We start from the raw sequence: 21,962 nt of genomic DNA, 5'->3' as shown, positions 1-21,962 counted from the left end.
AAACAGATGGGTTCTTAAGTAACGCATATATATTTAATGGTAATAAAATTGAAAACTTATATACAATAAGGACATGAACATAAGAATCAATAAGCCACAAGAAAGGAAGATGATCATGACACACATAACCAAATGAAGATTAATATTCAGAATATAAGAATGAGATTTTAATAGAAAAACAGGCAATAATATGAGTGAACAATTCCTAGAATGGCTTATCATTATATAAATGCTGTTCAATATAAATTGTAATCAGGGAAATATAAAGTAAAACAACAAAACATATTTTCATACCCATTAACTTTTTTTCATTGAAAGCTTAACAAAACCAAGGGTTGGCAAGTTGTAGAGCAATGGGAATTCTCATTACTGATAATGAAAATATTTACTGATTTAGACAGAAGATGGCAACATTTAGTAAAGTGCAAGGCACAGAAATCCATGACCCAGCAAGTTGTTCCCAGATTTATATCATAAAGAAACTTTCACATATGTCCAGGAAAAATGTTTAGGAATGTTCACTGCCAATCTTGAAACACTGAAATATCAGAAGCAACATAACCATCCATCAACAAAATAAGGGATAGATACAGTGTGCATTTACCTATAATGGAATTCCATATAATAGTTAAAAATGAATAAACCATCAACTTAATAAGTGTCAAAATATAATATTGGAGAGAAAAGCAAAATGAAGATTGGCATATCATGATTTCATTTGCATGAAATTTTAAAGCATGCACATACTATATATTGTTCACGAATCCACATGTATGTACTAAATTAGAAAATCATGCATGGAAATGATAATGGCAAATTGAGGATACTTACTGAAGGAGGAGAGGCAAATGGGATCTGAGAGTGATTAAAAAAAAAAAAGGGAGCTCTAGTTTTACCTATAATGTCTTGACTTTCTTTTCAAAAGATTTGATAAATACAAGATGTAGTGGATGTAATTTCTTCTCTGTATTTTTTCTATTTGCTTAAAATATATTGTGAGTTTTTAAAAGGAAGTTAGTAATATTTTCTCCAATACAAAAGTATGGCAGTCAATTGCATTAGAGGACAAGGCAGAATAAAATGAGAAGGTCCACATGCAAGTCTCCAGCATAGTCTAGTGCTTAATGTGCTAACATGTAACACATTTTCTGTGCTTGGGAGAGGTGAGACTTCCCCAGTTTGGACTGAGAGGAATGAGCCATGGATCCCAGTGCTATGAGAGAAGGGAGAGAAATTACAACTTTTTCCTATCCCTACATTCCTGCCTTGCTGCTCCAAATTCCTTTCCTTCCATCTCTTCTTCCCCTCTAAAGTGGCATGGAAAACCACAACCCTCTAACGTTAAGGGAGAAAAGTTAGCTAATCATATGACTGTCTCTGCCATCCCACCAGCAGACTTCCTCCAAGCTATGGGGGACCTCCTTTTATTAGAGGAAAACAAAATTCCACGGTATGTACAACTAATCAAATACCAGGAACTTTCCTCTAGTTTGAGACATTGGACTATTAATAGAAATTCAAGCACATAGGAAAGTTCTACCACAGTTATTTGGCCAGCAAATTATTGAGTCTTAAAGGAGAACAAAAGAGAATTGTATTAACAATGTTTATCAACTTGTATTAGTTTATAAGTACTTAAATTATATTTAATAAAATAGTATTTAACTCATTTCTTATGTTCTTGAATATATTCCTATATTTTCAGTATTATTTCTAATATAGTGATAGTTTCTCATAATAGATTGCATTATTGGATTGCGGCTCTCTATTAACAGAATTCTCGCTGTATAATTACAGAATGCTGCTTATGATTGGTTCAGAAATTCTACATACCTGGATGTAATGGAAAATTGAAACTTTTAAGTATTAAATTTTCCAAAGCAAGATATAATTTAAGAATTACTTGATTTTGAATTGTTTTAATATGGTAAAATTCTAACAATCCAAATGGATATAAAATGAGAGGTGGTACTCTTTCCCATACATTGTCCCCCAGGCCCCCTCCCCCAAAGCAGCCATTGTTACAAATATTCCAAATGTTTGTGTAAGGTACTTTATAAATGGACAAACATGCTTCAAAAAGGACTTATTTTAAAAGTCCAAAAAATAAATAAATAAATAAAAATAGAAAGTCCGTTCCATAAGAAGGGTATTTCAAAATGTTTATATTCTTAATTTGACTTAGCATATTTAATGCTTTTCTATTTGAGGCCAAATAGTACAGAATCTTCAAGCCTGGCATCAGTCACACAGAAGCAAGATTTCAAAGGAACCATGATAAAGGTGGCACAATAAATAATTGTCCATTAAACTCTTTGTAGAAAAGTCAGGAAAGAACAGAGTGTCCATGCAGTAAGTTTTGAAACTTGAGTCTGCTACCAATTACACATAAACAATTAAGTGACACATATGACTATCTTGAGTTGTGATGTATCATGTAAGAATATCAAAATATTTAGGAAATTGTTTTGTCCACAACTGAATGGAATCTTAAAAAGAACTAATAATACAAAATGATATCTAAATTGCTGCTTTCTTAACCATCCTAAACTTTAGCCAGATCTGAAATATTGCAAGAGGCTGCCCAATTAATCTGTTTTGCATCCTTGCTAAAATGTTATCAGAAGTAGTTTGAGACAGAAGTCTCAAGAGAGAACATGTGATGTCAAATTATAGCTCATATTAACTTATTACTTTTCAACTCAATATATTTAGTATTTCCCATAGGTATAAAATATTTCTCATATTTTTTTTGAAATTTTTATTTGGGATTGATTTGTAAGAAACATGTCACCTCTGTCTTTTAGGCTCTTCTAACATATAGGAGTGACCCAACCATGAGAAAAATGTTGAATCATCTGTATTTCTATATCATGCCTGTGTTTAACGTTGATGGATACCATTTTAGCTGGACCAATGTAAGTCACTTGCCTATCCAACTGAAAAAACTATGGAAAATTGTCCTAAAGTAGGAAGGATGTTTGGTGGGCTGCCAGCCTAGTACTTCCAGAGCTCTGAAAGATTTCCACTCCCTTCCCCAGCACAGCATCAACCTTCTGATTTTGTTTATATATGTTTGTCTTTTGCATAAGATTTCATGTTTAAAAAAAGATGTCTCCTTCCAAATAAATTATGAAAAATCACTTATCTAGTCCAGCTTATTCAATTGTGCCTGTGAAGAAATGAGGCCAAGAGAAACTAAGAGAGAAGTCTGTGACAGGAATTGGAGCATGAACCTGGGTCTCCAATGCTCATCTTGTCCTCTTCTCATTCCATGGACTTGTTTATTCCTGGAGGAAATCCCCTGCCCCTCACTGTTGTGATTCATTCACTGAAGAACTACTAAAATGCATGGGGATAACCTCTTAAGTGTTTATTCTGCACCTCTTTTCTTTTAATTACATCTAGGATCGATTTTGGAGAAAAACAAGGTCAAGGAACTCAAGGTTTCGCTGCCGTGGAGTGGATGCCAATCGAAACTGGAGAGTGAAATGGTGCGGTATGTTGGGGACTAATTGGGATCCGGATTCAGAGGTATCAATTAGGCTCTGATGTAACATTGATGTCTTTGTGTATGTGAAAACCTCCTATGTTATGCACTGTAGCTGTAATTCACAAAAGAAAATGAAAGCATTTTCATAAAGGATTCAAATCTGGCAACCTCATCCTGAAAATTGAAAATTTAAACACAGACTTAAAAGCAGAAAACAGGAATATTTGCCATTCAGAAACTAAAACAGGAAATGTGGCTTGTGGTATAAACCTAGTCAATGTAATTTATCCTTTCACTGAGAGTAATGCTGATCCTGTCTTCATCTGTCTATGGTGATCACAGCTGCCAAATCCTTGTCTAGAATCTACCAACCTGCCAATCATACACTGATTGGGCACTCATTTGGCAAATATATTTCCACTACATTCCATGTTTCATGACAGTAACCTTTTAAATAAGGAGAGGATGTCATTTTAAGAAAGGAAACTCTTGTGGCAAAATAAAGAAGCAGGTAGATAGCAAAAGAGAGAAACAGAAAATTTGCCACAGCTAGTGTAGAAGAGGCAAAACTTGACCTCATCCGATCTTGGGTTTTCAGCTGGGGCTCTTAAACAGAGAGATTAACAAGAGAAAAACAGTTTATTAATGGGCTCTGAACATGATACACAGGAGAAAGCTCATGAAAAGTAACTCCAAGTTGCAACTTAGAACACCAACTTATACAGAGTCTTCAACAAAAAGCAATAAACTTGTAGAGAAACAATAGGACAAAGGAAAACAATTTTAAGTTTCCAAGGGCAGCCAACTGTGGGAAATAATTATACGAGAGGAAACTCAAGAAGGAAGGTTTGTTTGCAGATTCCTCTGGTGCTGTCTCTGGGCTAAAGGTCTGTCTCCAGTAGGAGAATTTATATCCTGTCTTTAGGCAGAAAAGGGGAAGGTGAACAGAACTTCTCCTACATATGCTGCTGCTCAATTGCCTTGGACTCAAATTAATTTTTATGTCAAAGAAGCATATTTGGGGGCAAGCGACATATTCTGGTTTACTTTGCTAGTTATCCTAGTTGGCAACAGCGGGGAGGGAAACAAGTGTAAGCCACATGCAGTTGTAAAGAGCTACCCTTTCTCAGAGTCCTTCCCTAGCGCCCTCAAAATACAGACCAGAGCGTTGTGCAATAGTATGTCTCACGAGAGTCTCTTAGAAATGAAGCTCATCACAGGCTTTCCTTCTGTGAGGCTTTGGTTCGGTACCAGATGCCCCTCCTCCCATCTCCACCAGCATCAGGCAGGATAACTGGGTGTGCTTGAGACCCCTTCCACAGAACCTTCTTTAATCCACTAGAACTGGCAAATCAGAATATGGTAAAGCAGAAAGAATATGATTTGGAATATCACAGATAGATGGCTTCCCTGGTGGCTCAGACGGAAAAGAATTTGCCTGCAATGCAGGAGACACAGTTTGATCCCTGGGTCAGGAAGATCCCCTAGAGAAGGAAATGGCAACCCAATCCAGTATTCTTGCCTAGAGAATCCCATGGACAGAGGAGCCTGGCAGGCTACAGTCCATGGGGTTGCAAAGAATCGATTGACTGAGCGACTAAACACTTTCACTTCACTTTCACGGTTTCATTCTACTATTGTTAGCAGACTGATTTGGGTGATTTTCTCCAATCTATGCCAAAGCCTTCGACTGTGTGGAAAATTCTGAAAGAGATGGGAATACCAGACCACCTGACCTGCCTCTTGAGAAACCTGTATGCAGGTCAGGAAGCAACAGTTAGAACTGGACATGGAACAGACTGGTTCCAAATAGGAAAAGGAGTATGTCAAGGCTGTATATTGTCACCCTGCTTATTTAACTTATATGCAGAGTACATCATGAGAAACGCTGGAATAGAAGCACAAGCTGGAATCAAGATTGCTGGGAGAAATATCAATAACCTCAGATATGCAGATGACACCACCCTTATGGCAGAAAGTGAAGAGGAACTGAAAAGCCTCTTGATGAAAGTGAAAGAGGAGAGTGAAAAAGTTGGCTTAAAGCTCAACATTCAGAAAACTAAGATCATGGCATCTGGTCCCATCACCTCATGGGGAAATAGATGGGGAGACAGTGGAAACAGTGTCAGACTTTATTTTTTTGGGCTCCAAAATCACTGTAGATGGTGACTGCAGCCATGAAATTAAAAGACGCTTACTCCTTGGAAGGAAAGTTATGACCAACCTAGATGGCATATTAAAAAGCAGAGACATTACTTTGCCAACAAAGGTCCGTCTGGTCAAGGCTATGGTTTTTCCAGTGGTCATGTATGGATGTGAGAGTTGGACTGTGAAGAAAGCTGAGTGCCAAAAAATTGATGCTTTTGAACTGTGGTGTTGGAGAAGACTCTTGAGAGTCCCTTGGACTGCAAGGAGATCAAACCAGTCCCTCCTAAAGGAGATCAGTCCTGGGTGTTCATTGGAAGGACTGATGCTGAAGCTGAAAATCCAATACTTTGGCCACCTCATGCGAAGAGTTGACTCGTTGGAAAAGAGCCTGATGCTGGGAGGGACTGGGGGCAGGAGGAGAAGGGGACGACAGAGGATGAGATGGCTGGATGGCATCACCAACTCGATGCGCATGAGTTTGAGTAAACTCCAGGAGTTTGTGATGGACAGGGAGGCCTGGAGTGCTACGATTCATGGGGTCACAAAGAGTCAGACACGACTGAGCAACTGAACTGAACTGATGTGTAAAATAGATAACTAGTGGGAAACTGCCATATAGCACAGGGAACTCAGCTTGGTGCTCTGTGATGACCTAGAGGGGTGGGATGGGAGTATGGGAGGGAGGCTCAAGAAGGAAGGAATATATGTATACATATAGCTGCCTTGCCGGAGAAGGCAATGGCAACCTACTCCAGTACTCTTGCCTGGAAAATCCCATGGATGGAGGAGCCTGGTAGGCTGCAGTGCATGGGGTCGCTGGGAGTCGGACACGACTGAGAGACTTCACTTTCACTTTTCACTTTCATGCATTGGAGAAGGAAATGGCAACCCGCTCCAGTATTCTTGCCTGGAGAATCCCAGGGACGGGGGAGCCTTGTGGACTGCCGTCTAGGGGTCGCACAGAGTCAGACACGACTGAAGCGACTTAGCAGCAGCAGCAGGAGCCTTGCAATATATATATGTATTCATATATTCACATTGTTGTATAGCAGAAACTAACAACATTGTTAAGCAAATATACTTCATTTTTTTAGGATGGCTATAATAAAAAAAAAAAAGCATAGCAAATATTAGTGAGGATATGGAAAAACTGGAACACTCAATCCTTGATGGTGGGAATGTAAATGATGTGGCCACTTTGGAAAAAATGTTTTAATAGTTTCTCAAAAGTTAAACACAGAGTAGCCATATGACCTAGCAATTCTGCTCCTAGGTATATACCCATGAGAAATGAAAACACACGTCCATAAAATAACTCATACATGAATGCTACATGAAATAAACTAGTTACAAAATAACAAATATTGTATGATTCCATTTATATATATAAATGTCCAGAATAGAGAAACCCATAGACAGTAGATAAGTGGTTGCCAAGGGTGAGAGAGAGGGGGTAGTGACTATAATGGGTAAGGGCTTTTTGGGGGAGATGATGAAAATGTTTTTTAATTAGATAGTGGTGATGATCATGAATGTACTAAAATTCATTTAACTGTATACTTCAAAAGAGTGGATTTTATGGGATGTAATTATAGCTCAATAAAACTGTTACAAAGAATTTTAATTAGCATTTAGGATGAAATTAGGTAGTTACTAAAACATAACTACTCTTTTTAGAAGACTCCATTACCTAATATTGTAAATTACATGTCATATGGAGAAAACCACGTTTTGCAGGAGCCCAATCACATATGCATCTCTCCACATATGCCCTTCTCCTCCCAACACTCCCTCACTCTATCAAAATAAGAGGGGTATGTTTTGACGGGCAAATATTTTGACAGATCACCCGAGATGAAAAGGAGAATTTCCACTTGGTGGTTGTTCCCAGCCAGTGCCTATGAAAGTACAAGAGAAGGTCACTGGGTGACCTTCTGAGAATTTCTGCAGCTGAGAGTCCCTTGGATTCCAAGGGGATCCAACCAGTCCATCCTAAAGGAAATCAGTCCTGAATATTCATTAGAAGGACTTTGGCCACCTGATGCAAAGAACTGACTCATTTGAAAAGACCCTGATGCTGGGAAAGATTGAAGGCAGGAGGAGAAGGGGACTCCCAGGGACGGGGGAGCCTGGTGGGCTGCCGTCTATGGGGTCACACAGAATTGGAAACAACTGAAGTGACTTAGCAGCAGCAGCAGCAGTGTACAGAAAATGATATATTGTTTTATTTCTCTGATCATTCTTATGGGTAAATATGTAGGAACTTGAAGGTGGATGACAATATCTTAGTTTGTTTTTTAACATATTTTCCAACATTGTGCTTAGATATCTTTGTTGAAGCTTTTGAAAATGACATTACAAAGTTTAGAAACCTTTTATGAACAGCTCATCTTTGAAAATCAATGAAGAAAGTAGCATGAAGTGAGGCATGATGGACATGTCAGAATTACTCCCTTGATTCCTGGGACACTGACCTCCTGATTTTTCATTTGGCACTGATTTTTTTTTTTTGGGGGGGGGGGCCACTGATTTTTAAGCCCAGTAATTTTATTGTACTTGTTTCAGCAGGTAAGTCTCACATGCTGCTAAATCTTTGGGAGACTTCTAGTCTTGTGCTGGGCATGTGTGCTAAGTTGCTTCAGTCATTATCCTACTCCTTGCAACCCTAGGGACTGTAGCCCACCAGGCTCCTCTGTCCAAGGGGTTCTCCAGAAAGAATACTGGAGTAGGTTGTCATGCCCTCCTCCAAGGGATCTTCCCGACCCAGAGATCAAACTCACATCTCCAGCATTGGCAAGCAGGTTCTTTACCACTAGCACTACCTGGGAAGCCCATGCTGGGCATATGAGTGAGGATTTTAAGGTTTTTATCAACTTACTCTTGTTCCTTTATGCTGGCTGCTCTTCAGCATTATTGGATTTCTGAGTTCACTAGACACAAACTACATCTCTCTGATCATTCTCCTCCAGCTGTTATCATTTGCATTTGATAAGTCATGTAATTTTTTATTTTCACAAATTTCATGCATATCTAATCGCTTTGAATTTTTGGGTCCTCATTACTGTTTTTAACATGACATAAGCTATTACTGCATTACTGGCTTCCTTCTGGATCACTAATGTTCTTTCCCTTGTTTTCAGATTCCTGTTTCTTTTCTGTCTATATGCTTATTTTTAATGAAAACTCCTTTTGAAGTAACTTTTCTATTACTAAAGCTATCTCTTTTGAATGCTATTCTTACATGCAGAAATAGGAAAACAATGATTTTCTTTTTATCTACCACTTTTTATAATTGAAAAGCTGTGATGTACTGAATAATAACATGAAGCACATGGGCAGTCACCTTGCCTTCACACTGTCTTCTAGAACAGCACTCCCCAAATTACACAAAACAGCAGCATTCCCCAGCCATAAAAAATCCTAGAGAACTACATAACCCTAATGGTCCAGGAGAAGTTATTAAGTGTCTCCCACAAATAACTATCTTAGTCTATCCAGGCTGCCATAGCCTAATACAGTTGACCCTTGAACAACAGGGGTTTAGGGGTGCCAACCCTTCACACAGCTAAATGTCTGGGTACAACATACAGTCTGCCCTCTTTATCTTCGGCTCCTCCACATCAAAGATTCTGCCTCAGAGGATTCAACCAGCCAGGGATCATGGAGTGCTCTAGACTTACTATTGAAAAAAATCTGTCTATAAGTGAACCCATGCAATTCAAAAGCTGTGTTGCTCAAGGGTCAACTGTACCAGAGATGGAGTGGCTTACAAAAAACAAACATTTATTTCTCACAGTTCTAAAGGCTGGCAAGCGCAGGATCATGTTCCTAGCAGATCCATAGTTTATGAGGGCTTCCTGGTCCATAGGTAACAGCTTCTCACTGTCCTCACTTGGTGGAAGGCTCTAGAGAGTTCTCTGGGTTCTCTTTGATAAGGTCACTATCCATACATGAGTGCCCTACCCTCATAACCTAATTACATCCCAAAGGCCTCACCTCCTAACACTATCACATTGGGCATTAGGATTTCAACATATGAATTTGGGAGGAGGGGAACTACAAATATTTAAACCAGAGCAATAACTGATACTAATGATGGTAGTATTTTTATTCCTGGCTTTTTTAAGGAACCTCAGTACTGTTCTCCACAGTGGCTGTATCAATTTACATTCCCGCCAACAATGCAAGAGGGTTCCCTTTTCTCCACAACCTCTCCAGCGCTTACTGTTTGTTCGTTTTTTGATGATGGCCAGTAGTATTTCTAAGTTGTAAGAAAAAAAGACTTTATTTCACAGCCTAAGAAAAAAATACCAATTATATTTTATATAGTTGTCATCTCAGAGGTTATCAGATGAGTGACTAAATTCATTCATTCATTTATGCAACTACTATTTTCTGAGCTAGTTACTTAAAGAATAGCAATAAACGAAGTCAAGTGTCATACATGCTATGCAGAAACAAATGCCAGGAAAGTAATAGAGAGTGACAGGGTGAGGGTGGGTTAACTGTTTTAGGTGATATAGGGAAGGTGGTCTCATCTGATGAGACTTGAGAGTGAAGGAGGTCTGGGGAAAGAGCAGGTAGAGGGAACAACAATGTAAAATCTCTGAGTCAGGAGCATCTTTTAAGGAAGAGCAATGAGGGCTGCATGCCTGGAACTGAGAGAGTGAGGAGAAGGGAGAGACGGGTAGGAGATAACGTCAGAGAAGCAGACAGAGGGGAGATGGTGGAGGTCCAGCATCTTAGGAAGGGCTTGGGATGATGTTCTGAATGGGATGGGGGAAAAAAAGCACTGGAAAGTTGTGAATTGAGAAGTGACATGACCTAATGAAATTTGAAGATGATTATTCTGGTTTCTCTATATCAAACGGATTGTTGGGGGCAGGTATTGATTGCTGAAGGCAGATGTGTGTGCATGCTCAGTCATGTCTGACTCTTTGTGACCCCATGGACTGTAGCCCACCAGGCTCCTCTGTCCATGGAATTCTCCAGGCAAGAATACTGGAGTGGATTACTATTTCGTACTCCAGGAGTTCCTCCCAACCCAGGGATCGAACCTGTGTCTCTTGCCTCTCCTGCATTGGCAGGTGGATTCTGAATCACTGGGAAGAGTCCCACTGAATCACCTGGGAAGCCCTGTTGAAGGCAGATATTTGGATTCGAATTATATTGTGTTGGCCAAAAAGTTCATTTGGGTTTTTCTGTATGATGTCACAGAAAAACCCAAACAAACTTTTTGGCCAACCCAATACTTTTCCATTTAAAAACACTGCTTTTGAAATATAATTTAAGTCTGACCTAAGAATATTATTCCCATAGACAACCATGGCATACACCACAATGAATTCTAAATGTTAACATATCTTTATTATGTAAAGAACTAAGTGTTTGTTTAAGGAACCAAAGATAAGCAACCATGTGAGAAAAAAATATTTGCAGTATATAAAGCAGAGAAAGTTTTACTATCATTTTTACATAAACACTTCAGAATCAAACATTACATAGTAAAAAGTGATTTTAAGCATCCACATAAAACATAAAGAAAAAGACTCTAGAGGCTGAGGTTTTAAAAACAGTTATAATTCATGAAGATAAAGCCATATGATAAAATGGGCAACCTCCTAGTAATCAAAGAACAATATTAAAGTAAAAGAAGATACCATGTAATCCATTAAATTATTCCCCAAATTGTTTGATGTGATAACCTAAACTGGAAACAAAGGTAAAATTGGGAAAGCATGTACCTCTGGGGGTTTTAGAAAGCAGTTTGATTGCACATCCAGAATGCCATTCATTCCTCTGTTCACTCAAAAAAGCAAAGGTTACCACATGCATTCTTTTTGCCACACTAGGTTAGGCACCTAGCAAGTAGAGGTGAATCCTACAGTTTCCCTGTCCTCATGGTGTTTAAAAATCTTTGAGGTTGAAGCAGGAGAATAGAAGAGAGACAAAGGAGAAAGAGCGAAGGGCGGGGGGTGGGGAGGACAGAAGGAAAAAGGAACAAAATGTTATAGATATACATGATATGGGGTAGGGGTCCCCAACCTCCAGGATCTAATGCCTGATAATCTGAGGTGGGGCTGATGTAATAATAGAAATAAAGTGCACAGTAAATGTAATGTGCTTGAATCATTGCAAAACCACCCCCCGTACCCTGGTCCATGGAAGAATTATCTTCCACAAAACCAGTCCCTGGTGGCAAAGAGGTTGGGGACCACTGGTATAGAGACACATACACATATACGGATGATCCTCAACTTAGGATGGTTCAACTTACAATTTTCACCCTTACAATGGTGTGAAAGCAATACACATTTAGTGAAGGATATACTTCAAATTTTGAATGTTGATGTTTTCACGAGCCAGTGATGTGTGGTATGATGCTCTCCTATGATGTGCAGTGACAGTGGGTAGGTCAGCCACACAACTGATACTCTTGCAACCATTGTATACCCAGAAAACCAGTTTTTCACTTTCATTACATTATTCAATAAACTACATGAGATCTTCAAAACTTATTATAAAATAGGCTTTGTGTTAGATGATTTTACCCAACTGTAGGCTAATGTAAGTGTTCTGAGCATATTCAAGGTGGGCTAGGCTACGTAGGCTACAATGCCCTGTAGTTTAGGTGTATTCAATGCATTGCAACTTAGAATATTTTCAATTTATGATGGGTTTAATGCCATCTGCATGTAACCTCATTGAAGTCTGGGAAGATCTGTATAGTAAGGCTATAAAGGAAAAAGGAAGCAGTGCTATTTGATGAAGTCAGAAAAATCTTCACAGAAGAGATAATAGCAGATTTAAATATTAAAAATACATTTGTCATCAGGTAGACTGAACTGTGGGGCAAAGGTAAACACAGCAAAGATTGAGAGTTTTAAGGGAATTCAGGTAGGGGAAACAGGTATGTTCTGGAGAAGAATAAATAAGCATGTAATGACATGTAAAAATAGATTTAATATCTTTGCACTATTAAAATAAAAATTATGATTTATGAAATGAAAAATTATCATCAGTTCTTAGGCTGTGGTTTTCATTTCTACCTTTCACAATATTTGAAGTTATTTTACAAGGTCATAAGTATAGTGAATTTGTAAGATTCTTGAGAAAAAATAAAAGATTTTTCAATTACATATTAATATAAATTGTAAAATAGTTTTTCATCAAAATAGAGTATAGAAGGTAATAAATTGCTCTGTTTGAAGTTTTTGTTAGATTTTAATAGCAATTCAGTTTCAAAAACAATCATGGTCAATACTGTCTCTCTCAATCCATTAAATCATTTATAAACATTTAATAATTCAAATTCCTTAATGTGAGTAAAGGAAAAAAAGTAGCTGTTTTCATGTGAGTCTTAAACTCATGAATATATAAATTACAGAGTTTTGTGCAGGAACATGAGAAAAGTCTATGTATGAAATTTTTTTTAAAAAAGAATATGCAACACGGTTAAGAATCTGCTTGCAATGCGGGAGACCTAGGTTTGATCCCTGGATTAGGAAGATCCCTGGAGGAGGGCATGGCAACCCACTCCAGTATTCTTGCCAGGAGAATCCCCATGGACAGAGGTGCTTGGCGGGCTATAGCCCATGGGATCACAAAGAGTCAGACACAACTAAACACATCATGCAACATAAAACAGGCTGGGATGTGCGCATCAGGTGACCCTGGGTGGCTAGGGCACAGGATGCTAGGACGACAGGTGAGAGATGAGGCAGGAGAAGGTCCCAGTGTACAGGTCATGAATGCTGAGAGTCAAGGCTGTGCTGGGCTCTATAGATTTTATTCTAGAAGCCGTGCCTTTCAAACTGAACCAAGGTTGTTATGTTTTAGATACACATCCCAGGGAAAGTCACCAAAAAGCCATAGCACCCCTTCAGGGCATATCAATTTCACTTGAAGATCTCAGAAGGGGAATTATTATTTTATGTTAGAACAAACACAAATACATAATTGAGTCAACCAGACAAGTCACATGAATTTTGAACGTAAAACAAAGATTTCAAAGAAGTCATGGACTTAGAGTCTATGTTGATTTTGCCTCCTTGGAGCATTTTGATGGAAAAGTTTGACCAACACTGGATAATTGGGGGCCTTTTAAGGGAAGGATCACTGGGAGCTTTTAAAGCTGGGAAGGAAATGACTGATCTCTGAGTGTCAGTTGAGCAGGAGTATCAGACAGAGGACCAGTCACAAAACTACAGTAGGACCATCACCCTGGAGGGAGTGGCAAGAATGGAGAGGAAATGCACACACGAGAAATGAGGAAACATGTATTCACTGGACCCCAGTGAGATTCAGAAGATGAAGTCAGAGGGAAAAGAGAGCAGCCTAGGATGATTCTATTTCTGGTTAGAGCGTCTGGCTGGTGGACGGGGCATCACCTGCCAAGATTTGGCATCTACCAAGAGGTGAGGATTTGGTGGAATATCCAAGTCCAGTTTGGGGCTGCTAAGCTGCTGCTGCTAAGTCGCTTCAGTCGTGTCCAACTCTGTGCGACCCCATAGACGACAGCCACTAGGCTCCGCCATCCCTGGGATTCTCCAGGCAAGAGTACTGGAGTGGGTTGCCATTTCCTTCTCCAGTTTGGGGCAACAGATCTCAAATGCTTGTGGGAATCTAGGGAAAGATGTACAGCAGGTAGCTGGATACAGGCTTGGAGCATTGAAAGGGGTCTAGTCTGAACAAATAGGCTTGTGCATCTTCAGCACATCAAGAGTAATTGAAGTTTTAGGGACAGATGAGATCAGTACACATGAACAGTAGAAAAAGAAGCAAGTCAAAGCAGAACCTTAAACCTGTGCATACCCTTGGGACTCAGGATTCCATTTTAAAAACACATTATAAGGAAACAGAAGATGATGCTGATCACAATGTGATCTATAACAACAAAAGACTGAAAACAACCCAGTGTTGAACAACAGGACAATGGTCAAATACATTAATATATACCCATTTGGTGAAATTTTAGGAAACCATTAAATGGATTAAAAGTTCATTTAAAAATAACAACAAAAAAAAGAGGTTTCCCTGGTGGCTCAGTGGTAAAGAATCTGCCTGCCAATGCAGGAGACATAGGTTCGATCCCTGGTCTGGGAAGATTACACCACAACTATCGAGCCTGTGCTCTAGAGCTCGGGAACCACAACTGCTGAGCCCACACGCTGCAACTACTGAAGCCCATGTGCCTTGGAGCCCGCACTCTGCAACAAGAGAAGGCATCGCAGTGAGAAGCCAGTGCACTGCGACTAAAAAGTAGCCCCTGCTCACTGCAACCAGAGAAAAGCTGGCACAGCAACAAAGACCCAGCACAGCCAAAAACATAAATAAATAAACATTTTTACTTTTAAATAACAAAAAGGAAATGCCCCAGTGGTCCAGTGGTTGAGACTCTGTGTTTCCACTGCCAAGGGTGAGGGTTCGATCCATGGTTGGGGAACTAGGATCCACAAGCCCCGTGATGTGGCCAAAAATAAAAATTTTTAAACAAATAAAATAAATAAAAATAACAAAGACCTTATGATACAATATTTAATCTTATTCTAATTTTTTCACTGTGATTACAATTCTATAAAACATATAGTGATGATTCCATGTGTGCATATGACAGATATGTATATATGATATATACACATTTACATACTAACACAAGAGAAAGAAGACTGGAAGAAAATATGCCAAAATGCTGGAAGTAGAGGACTAGTGGTGCTTTTCTCTTCTTTTAAATGTTTTCTAAACTTAATTTTAGAATTTCACTTTAAGAAATAAGTTTGCCTTTAATAATGTATATTCTGTATTTACTTCTCCCATACAACCAGCAAGTGATAAGCCAAATAACCAATCAAGTGACAGGGTTTTGTTTTTTTTAAAGGTGTATATTTTCAAAAGAATCCCAGAAATAAGTGTCATTTAATATATGCACTTATTGCCACTATGAGACCTTAAATAAGTCCATCCTATTACTGAGAACTTAGAAAAACTCAATAGAGGCACAGAAATTATTCAACAAATTTATTGAACACCTAATACATGCTGATACTCTATTTGAATGCTATTTTGGAACAAATGTTTCCTCAGATCAAGGAAAGAGTTCCCAATTTTCTTCTTCAAAGTATTTTTCTCTACTTATCTGTGTTCAAATGACACTTTAAATAAAAACATCGTTGCTGACTCTCCAACTTGGACCTATTGATAGTCCTATAATTCTATTATTTACATTTCTGTGTGTTAGAAGACAGAAAGAAACTAAAATTTGAAGGATACAGGAAATTAGACAATATTATACATTTCTGTTAAGAAGGTGAATGAGTAGAACTTCTTTGGAAGGGTATTTGGCAATGTCTACCAAAATTTTTTTAAAATACACAACATTTTGACTGAATAAATAATTTTACTCTTAGGAAAAAAGATGACATGACAAAAGATTTAATTCAGTTCAGTCATTCAGTCATGTCCGACTCTTTGCGACCCCATGAATCACAGCACGCCAGGCCTCCCTGTCCATCACAAACTCCTGGAGTTTACTCAAACTCATGCCCATCGAGTTGGTGATGCCATCCAGCCATCTCATCCTCTGTCGTCCCCTTCTCCTCCTGCCCCCAATCCCTCCCAGCATTAGGGTCTTTTCCAATGAGTCAACTCTTCGCATCAGGTGGCCAAAGTATTGGAGTTTCAGCTTCAGCATCAGTCCTTCCAATGACTGGTTGGAGTCCTTCCCAGGACTAATCTCCTTTAGGAGGGACTGGTTTGATCTCCTTGCAGTCCAAGGGACTCTCAAGAGTCTTCTCCAACACCACAGTTCAAAAGCATCAATTTTTCGGCGCTCAGCTTTCTTCACAGTCCAACTCTCACATCCATACATGACCACTGGAAAAACCATAGCCTTGACCAGACGGACCTTTGTTGGCAAAGTAATGTCTCTGCTTTTTAATATGCTATCTAGGTTGGTCATAACTTTCCTTCCAAGGAGTAAGCGTCTTTTAATTTCATGGCTGCAGTCACCATCTGCAGTGATTTTGGAGCCCAAAAAAATAAAGTCTGATACTGTTTCCACTGTCTCCCCATCTATTTCCCATGAGGTGATGGGACCAGATGCCATGATCTTAGCTTTCTGAATGTTAAGCTTTAAGTCTACTTTTTTACTCTCCTCTTTCACTTTCATCAAGAGGACAAAAGATTAGAAGCATCAAATTCCACCAACGAAGGACTAGTTAAGGAAGTTAGGCTATAATTATACAGTGAAATAGTCAGAATTAGACAACTATTTTATGGACTGATAATGGAAAAGTCTCCAGGATTACACATATCAACACACACAGTTGAACAGAATAAGGCTTTAGGTTAATATATATGAAGAATACTACTATTTGTTTTGTTTTTTAATTTTTGCTACTATTTGTTTTAAAAAAGGGTTTTTCCTCAAAAATAGGTATTTTAACTGGCTTTTTCTTGTAAATGCAAAGCCTAACCCTGGAACAGTACCAGAAAGTAGTAAAAGTGACTGCTTCTCGGGAAAAGAAATGGATGGCTAGACAGATGAAACGGGAGCACTTGACATGGCAAACCATGTATATCCACTGGCCCTTCAAAAATAAAATTAAAGCAGTAACAATAAGATTTTTTATGAAAAAACAAAATTTCAACTAAAATCAAGCTCCAAATGTACTATTATGATTCAAATCACTGATTCTTGTTTCATGTTAGTTTATTGAGCTTAATTAGTTATTATTAGTAAGACACAGGAGATTGAGGCCAAAAAGCAGTAATTCATGAGCCTATAAAGAAGTCATATCATACTTTCCCACCAGCATACCTCACTGCCTCCACTCACTGCCCCACCACATGGGGTGGAGAGTAGTAAGTCACAGACTATCTAATCTAACACACAGGCTTCCCTGGTGGCTCAGTGATTAAAGAATCCACCCGTCAACACAGGAGACTTGGGTTCAATCCCTGCGTCAGGAAGATCCCCTGGAGAAGGATATGGCAACCCACTCCAGTATTCTTGCCTGGAAAATCCCATGGACAGAGGAGCCTGATGGGCTACAGTCCATGGGGCCACAAAAGAGCTGGACATGACTTAATGACTAAGCAACAACAACAAATCTAACACCAAATGCATGGCCCTCTACCCATCTGGCCTTCCCTATCATCCCTCTCAGTGCTACCCTAGAAGTGTTGACTGTGAAAGAGATTGAGAGAAAAAGTTTTACTTTGATTCAAAACATTTTACAAAAATGTTATTATTATACACGACTTCCCTGATGGCTTAGATGGTAAAGCATCTGCCTCCAATGCAGGAGACGCGGGTTTGATCCCTGGGTCGGGAAGATCCTCTGGGAAAGGAAATGGCAACCCACTCCAGTGTTCTGGCCTGGAGAATACTCTGGATGGAGAAGACTGGTTGGCTATAGTCCATGGGGTCTCAAAGAGTCGGACACGACTAAGGGACTTCACTTTCACTTTCCAGGCCACACTTAGTACTACCCTAGAAGTGTTGACTGTGAAAGAGATTGAGAGAAAAAGTTTTACTTTGATTCAAAACATTTTACAAAAATGTTATTATTATATAGAAAATGTACATCAGCAAAAATATTTTAATTAATGTGACATATTCCATTAGGATACAATATCTATTTTCTTACACTGGCATCTATGTAAAATCAGGTTCCAGCATGCCATTCTAGACTATGTAATTCTGAAAAAGAAATCCCAGAATGGGCTTCCAGCAAGTTCCTCAACAACAACAACAAAATAGCACTAATCCATTTCATTTACCACCCCTAGATTGAGAAGGACATGGGCAACAATCAAATACAAAGCAGTAATATGATTTAAAACTATTGATTCCCTTTTATTCTCATTCTTGGGTATATTCTTATTCTCAGGTATGGTTTTATTTGTACATATTTTAAGAGTACACTGGAAAGCTAGAAAACAACATCTTTGTTCAGCTCTTGTGCAATCTCTCACGTTCTATTAAGACCTTAAATTATAATAAAACTGACCTTAAAATATAAAACACAAATGGAATTTTAATGTGATAGACTAAGAGGGACCTTGCTGTAGGGCAGATTGACTTAATAAACATTTATTGAGCCCCTGTTATGGCTGATAGGCAAATAGGAATACTATCCAGTTCTTGTTCTTGGGAACTGGTGGTCAATGAGGGAGACTGGCAGGTAAACAATCAGCTGTGATTTAAGACTGAGTGAAAAAAAAAAAAAAAAAGACTGAGTGAAAACTGAAAAACACGGAGGAACAAGTGTCACCCTTACAGAGGCGAGAGGGAAGAGAAATTCTGACGAGTGTGAGATGGAAAAGCTGCAGATCAGTGACTTTTGAGCTCAGCCTTCCAGGTGTGGAAGGAAGGACCTTAATAGGTTGCAGGAGAAGAGCCGGACAGTCCAGGCTGAAGGAGAGGAACAAAGGCAAGGAGGTGTGGGAGGGATGAGGAAGCAGGAACTGACGAACGAGAGCTGGCGCTGCTTGTGGGGTATGCAGGAGAGAGCATGAGTCTAAAAACGTTCAGCCAGCCCGGGCTTGGACACCATGCTGAGGGTGGTTGCTGGTGGTGTTGCCCATGAGGAGCCAATGAGAACTGGGGGGAGGGGTGCTGGGTAGGATAACATGATCTATTTGTGTTTTAGAAAAGAGCTCGGATAGCAGAAGAAAGGATGGATTAAAGTGTGTGGTGACAGGGAGACTAGCTGAGGGGGCATGGTGCTGTCCAGGTGAGAGATGAGGAACGTCAAAATTAGGATAGGGGCAAAGGGGAGAGAAAGGGGACACTGGAGATGTAGAGGGATAAAACATGGTGACTGACTGGAGGAGGGATGGGGCACAGTGGAGTTTAAAACTCAGATCTTTAGCCAGAAAATTAATTTCCCCATATATCCAGTTAAAGGACTTTGACCCTCAAACCAAAGAATGTCAAAAGTGAGAAAAGAGGAAAAAATAATAATTTTCTAGAAGCATCCTCTAGTCTGAATCATATTAATCAATTCATTCATTTACTTAATATTTCTAAAGGCAGTATGCTAGGTAAAGGGATACTAATAATAAAAAGACATGGTTCCTGCCCTCAAGAAGATTAACAGCTAAAATCTTGAGGAAGAAGAACAGAGCTGGAGGAATTGAGCTCCCTGACTTCAGACCATTCTACAAAGCTACAGAAACGAAAAGCAGTAGGTATGGGCACAAAACCAGATACATAGATCATGGAACAGAATAGAGAGCACAAAATAAGCCCACACATTCATGGTCAATTAATCTATGACAAAGGAAGCAACAATATACAATGAAGAAAGACAGTCTCTTCAGTAAGTGGTGCTGGGAAAACTAGACAGCTACATGTAGAAGGATGAAATTAGAGCTCTAACAGCATATGCAAAAATAAACTCAAAATGGACTAAAGACCTATATAAAACCAGAAACTATAAAACTCCTAGACCTGGCTTCCCAGGTGGCTCAGTGGTAAAGAGTCCTCCTGCCAAAGCAGGAGATGTGGTTTGATCCCTGGGTCAGGAAGATACCCTGGAAGAGGAAATGGCAACCCACTCTAGTATTCTTGCCTGGAAAATCCTATGGACAGAGGAGCATGGCAGGCTACAGTCCATGGGAGCAACTGAGCTACATAAAACTCCTAGAGGAAAACATAGGCAGGACACTCTTTGATGTAAATGGTAGCAATATATTTTTTTTTGTATGTGTCTCCTAAAGCAGAAGTAATAAAAAGCAAAAATAAATTAAATATTTAAATATTTAAAAATATTAAAATATTAAATTAATATTAATTAATTTAATAAATATTAAATAAAATATTAAAAATAAATAAATTAACAATTGATTCATGTCAATGCATGACAAAACCCACTACAATATTGTAAAGTAATTAGCCTCCAACTAATAAAAATAAATGAAAAAATAAATAAATAAAAAGCAAAAATAAAAAATAGAACTTAATTAAACTTAAAAGCTTTTGCACAGCGAAGTAAACCATCAACAAAATGAAAAGACAACCTACTGAATGGGAGAAGATATTTGCAAATTATATGGCAAATAGTGATTAATTTTATCTGAAATATATAAATAGCTCATACAACTCAACGTCAAAAAACCAACAACCAATTTAAAAGTGGGCAGAATATCTGAATGGACACTTGCCAGAGAAGACGTACAGATTGGTCAACAGGGACATGAACAGATGCTCAGCATCACTAATCATCAGAAATCAAATCAAATCACAATGACATATCACCTCACACCTGTCAAAATGGCCTGCATCAAAAAGAACCAAAATAATAAATGTTGAGGAGGATGTGGAGAAAAAGGAACCATTATACATAGTTGGTGGGAATGTAAATCAGTGCTGCCTCCATGGAAAACAGTATGAAGGCTTCTCAGAAAACTAAAAGTAGAACTAACATAGAACCCAGCAATTCCACCTCTGGGTATATATCTGAAAAAAACATAAACCCTAATTTGAAACAATACATGCACCCCAATATTCCCAGCAATGTTATTTTTAATTGCTGAGATATGAAGGCAGCCCAGGTGTCCAACAAGAGATGAATGGATAAAGAAAATGTAAAGAACTAACTAGAGTTACCAGTGGGAAAAGGGAAGGGGGGAGGGACAATATAGGGATAGAGGATTAAGAGGTACAAACTATTATGTATGAACTAAGCTACAAGGATATACTGTGCAGCACAGGGAATATGGCCAATATTTTATAATAAAAATAAATGGAGTATAAAAAAAAACTGACAGTTAAGTGAGAATAAAATTAAATTAAACTATGATAAATGCTGTTTAGGGATAAATAAAGGATGATTATAAGAGTATATTAGTGTTCTATTGCTGCTCTAACAAATTGCCACAAACCGAGTAGCTAAAACAAATTTATTTTCTTACAGTTCTGGAGGCCAGATTTCACCAGGCTAAAGGTGTGCCAAGGCCCCATTCCTGCAGGAGACTGTAGAGGAAAACTCACTTCCTTGCTTTTTCCAGCTTCCAGTGGCCACTTGTATTCCTTGTGACCTCTTCTTTCCCCTTCAAAGCCAGCACGATAGCATCTTCTCTGACTCAGGTTTCCTCTGCTCCTGTCACATGCCCTTCTGTCTTTAACTAAATTTCACTCTTAGAGGATACTTGTGATTACATTAGGACCTACCCAGATAATCCAGGATAACCACCCCAACCCCCGCCCCGTGTCAGACTCCTCAGTGTATCACATCTGTAGAGGCCCTTTTCCATTTAGGGAAACATTGACAGATTCCATGGGTTTAGGACCTGGCAATCGTTGAGGGCCATT

At 38.8% G+C, this 21,962-nt stretch overlaps 1 protein-coding gene across 1 annotated transcript in view; it reads left to right on the top strand.

Moving 5' to 3' along the window:
* CPA6 (carboxypeptidase A6) overlaps nt 1-21,962 on the top strand; it is a 271,590-nt gene that overhangs the window by 227,206 nt on the left and 22,422 nt on the right. Inside the window, exons 7-8 of the mRNA XM_043483639.1 lie at nt 2,808-2,918; nt 3,409-3,499. Of these exons, the coding sequence (XP_043339574.1) occupies nt 2,808-2,918; nt 3,409-3,499 (202 nt within the window). The remainder of the gene's footprint in view (nt 1-2,807; nt 2,919-3,408; nt 3,500-21,962) is intronic.

Source organism: Cervus canadensis, chromosome 12 (genome assembly GCF_019320065.1).
Source record: "Cervus canadensis isolate Bull #8, Minnesota chromosome 12, ASM1932006v1, whole genome shotgun sequence".
Classification (NCBI taxonomy): domain Eukaryota; kingdom Metazoa; phylum Chordata; class Mammalia; order Artiodactyla; family Cervidae; genus Cervus; species Cervus canadensis.
Note: the sequence above shows the minus strand (reverse complement) of the source record. Positions and strands in the feature narration are given on the sequence as shown.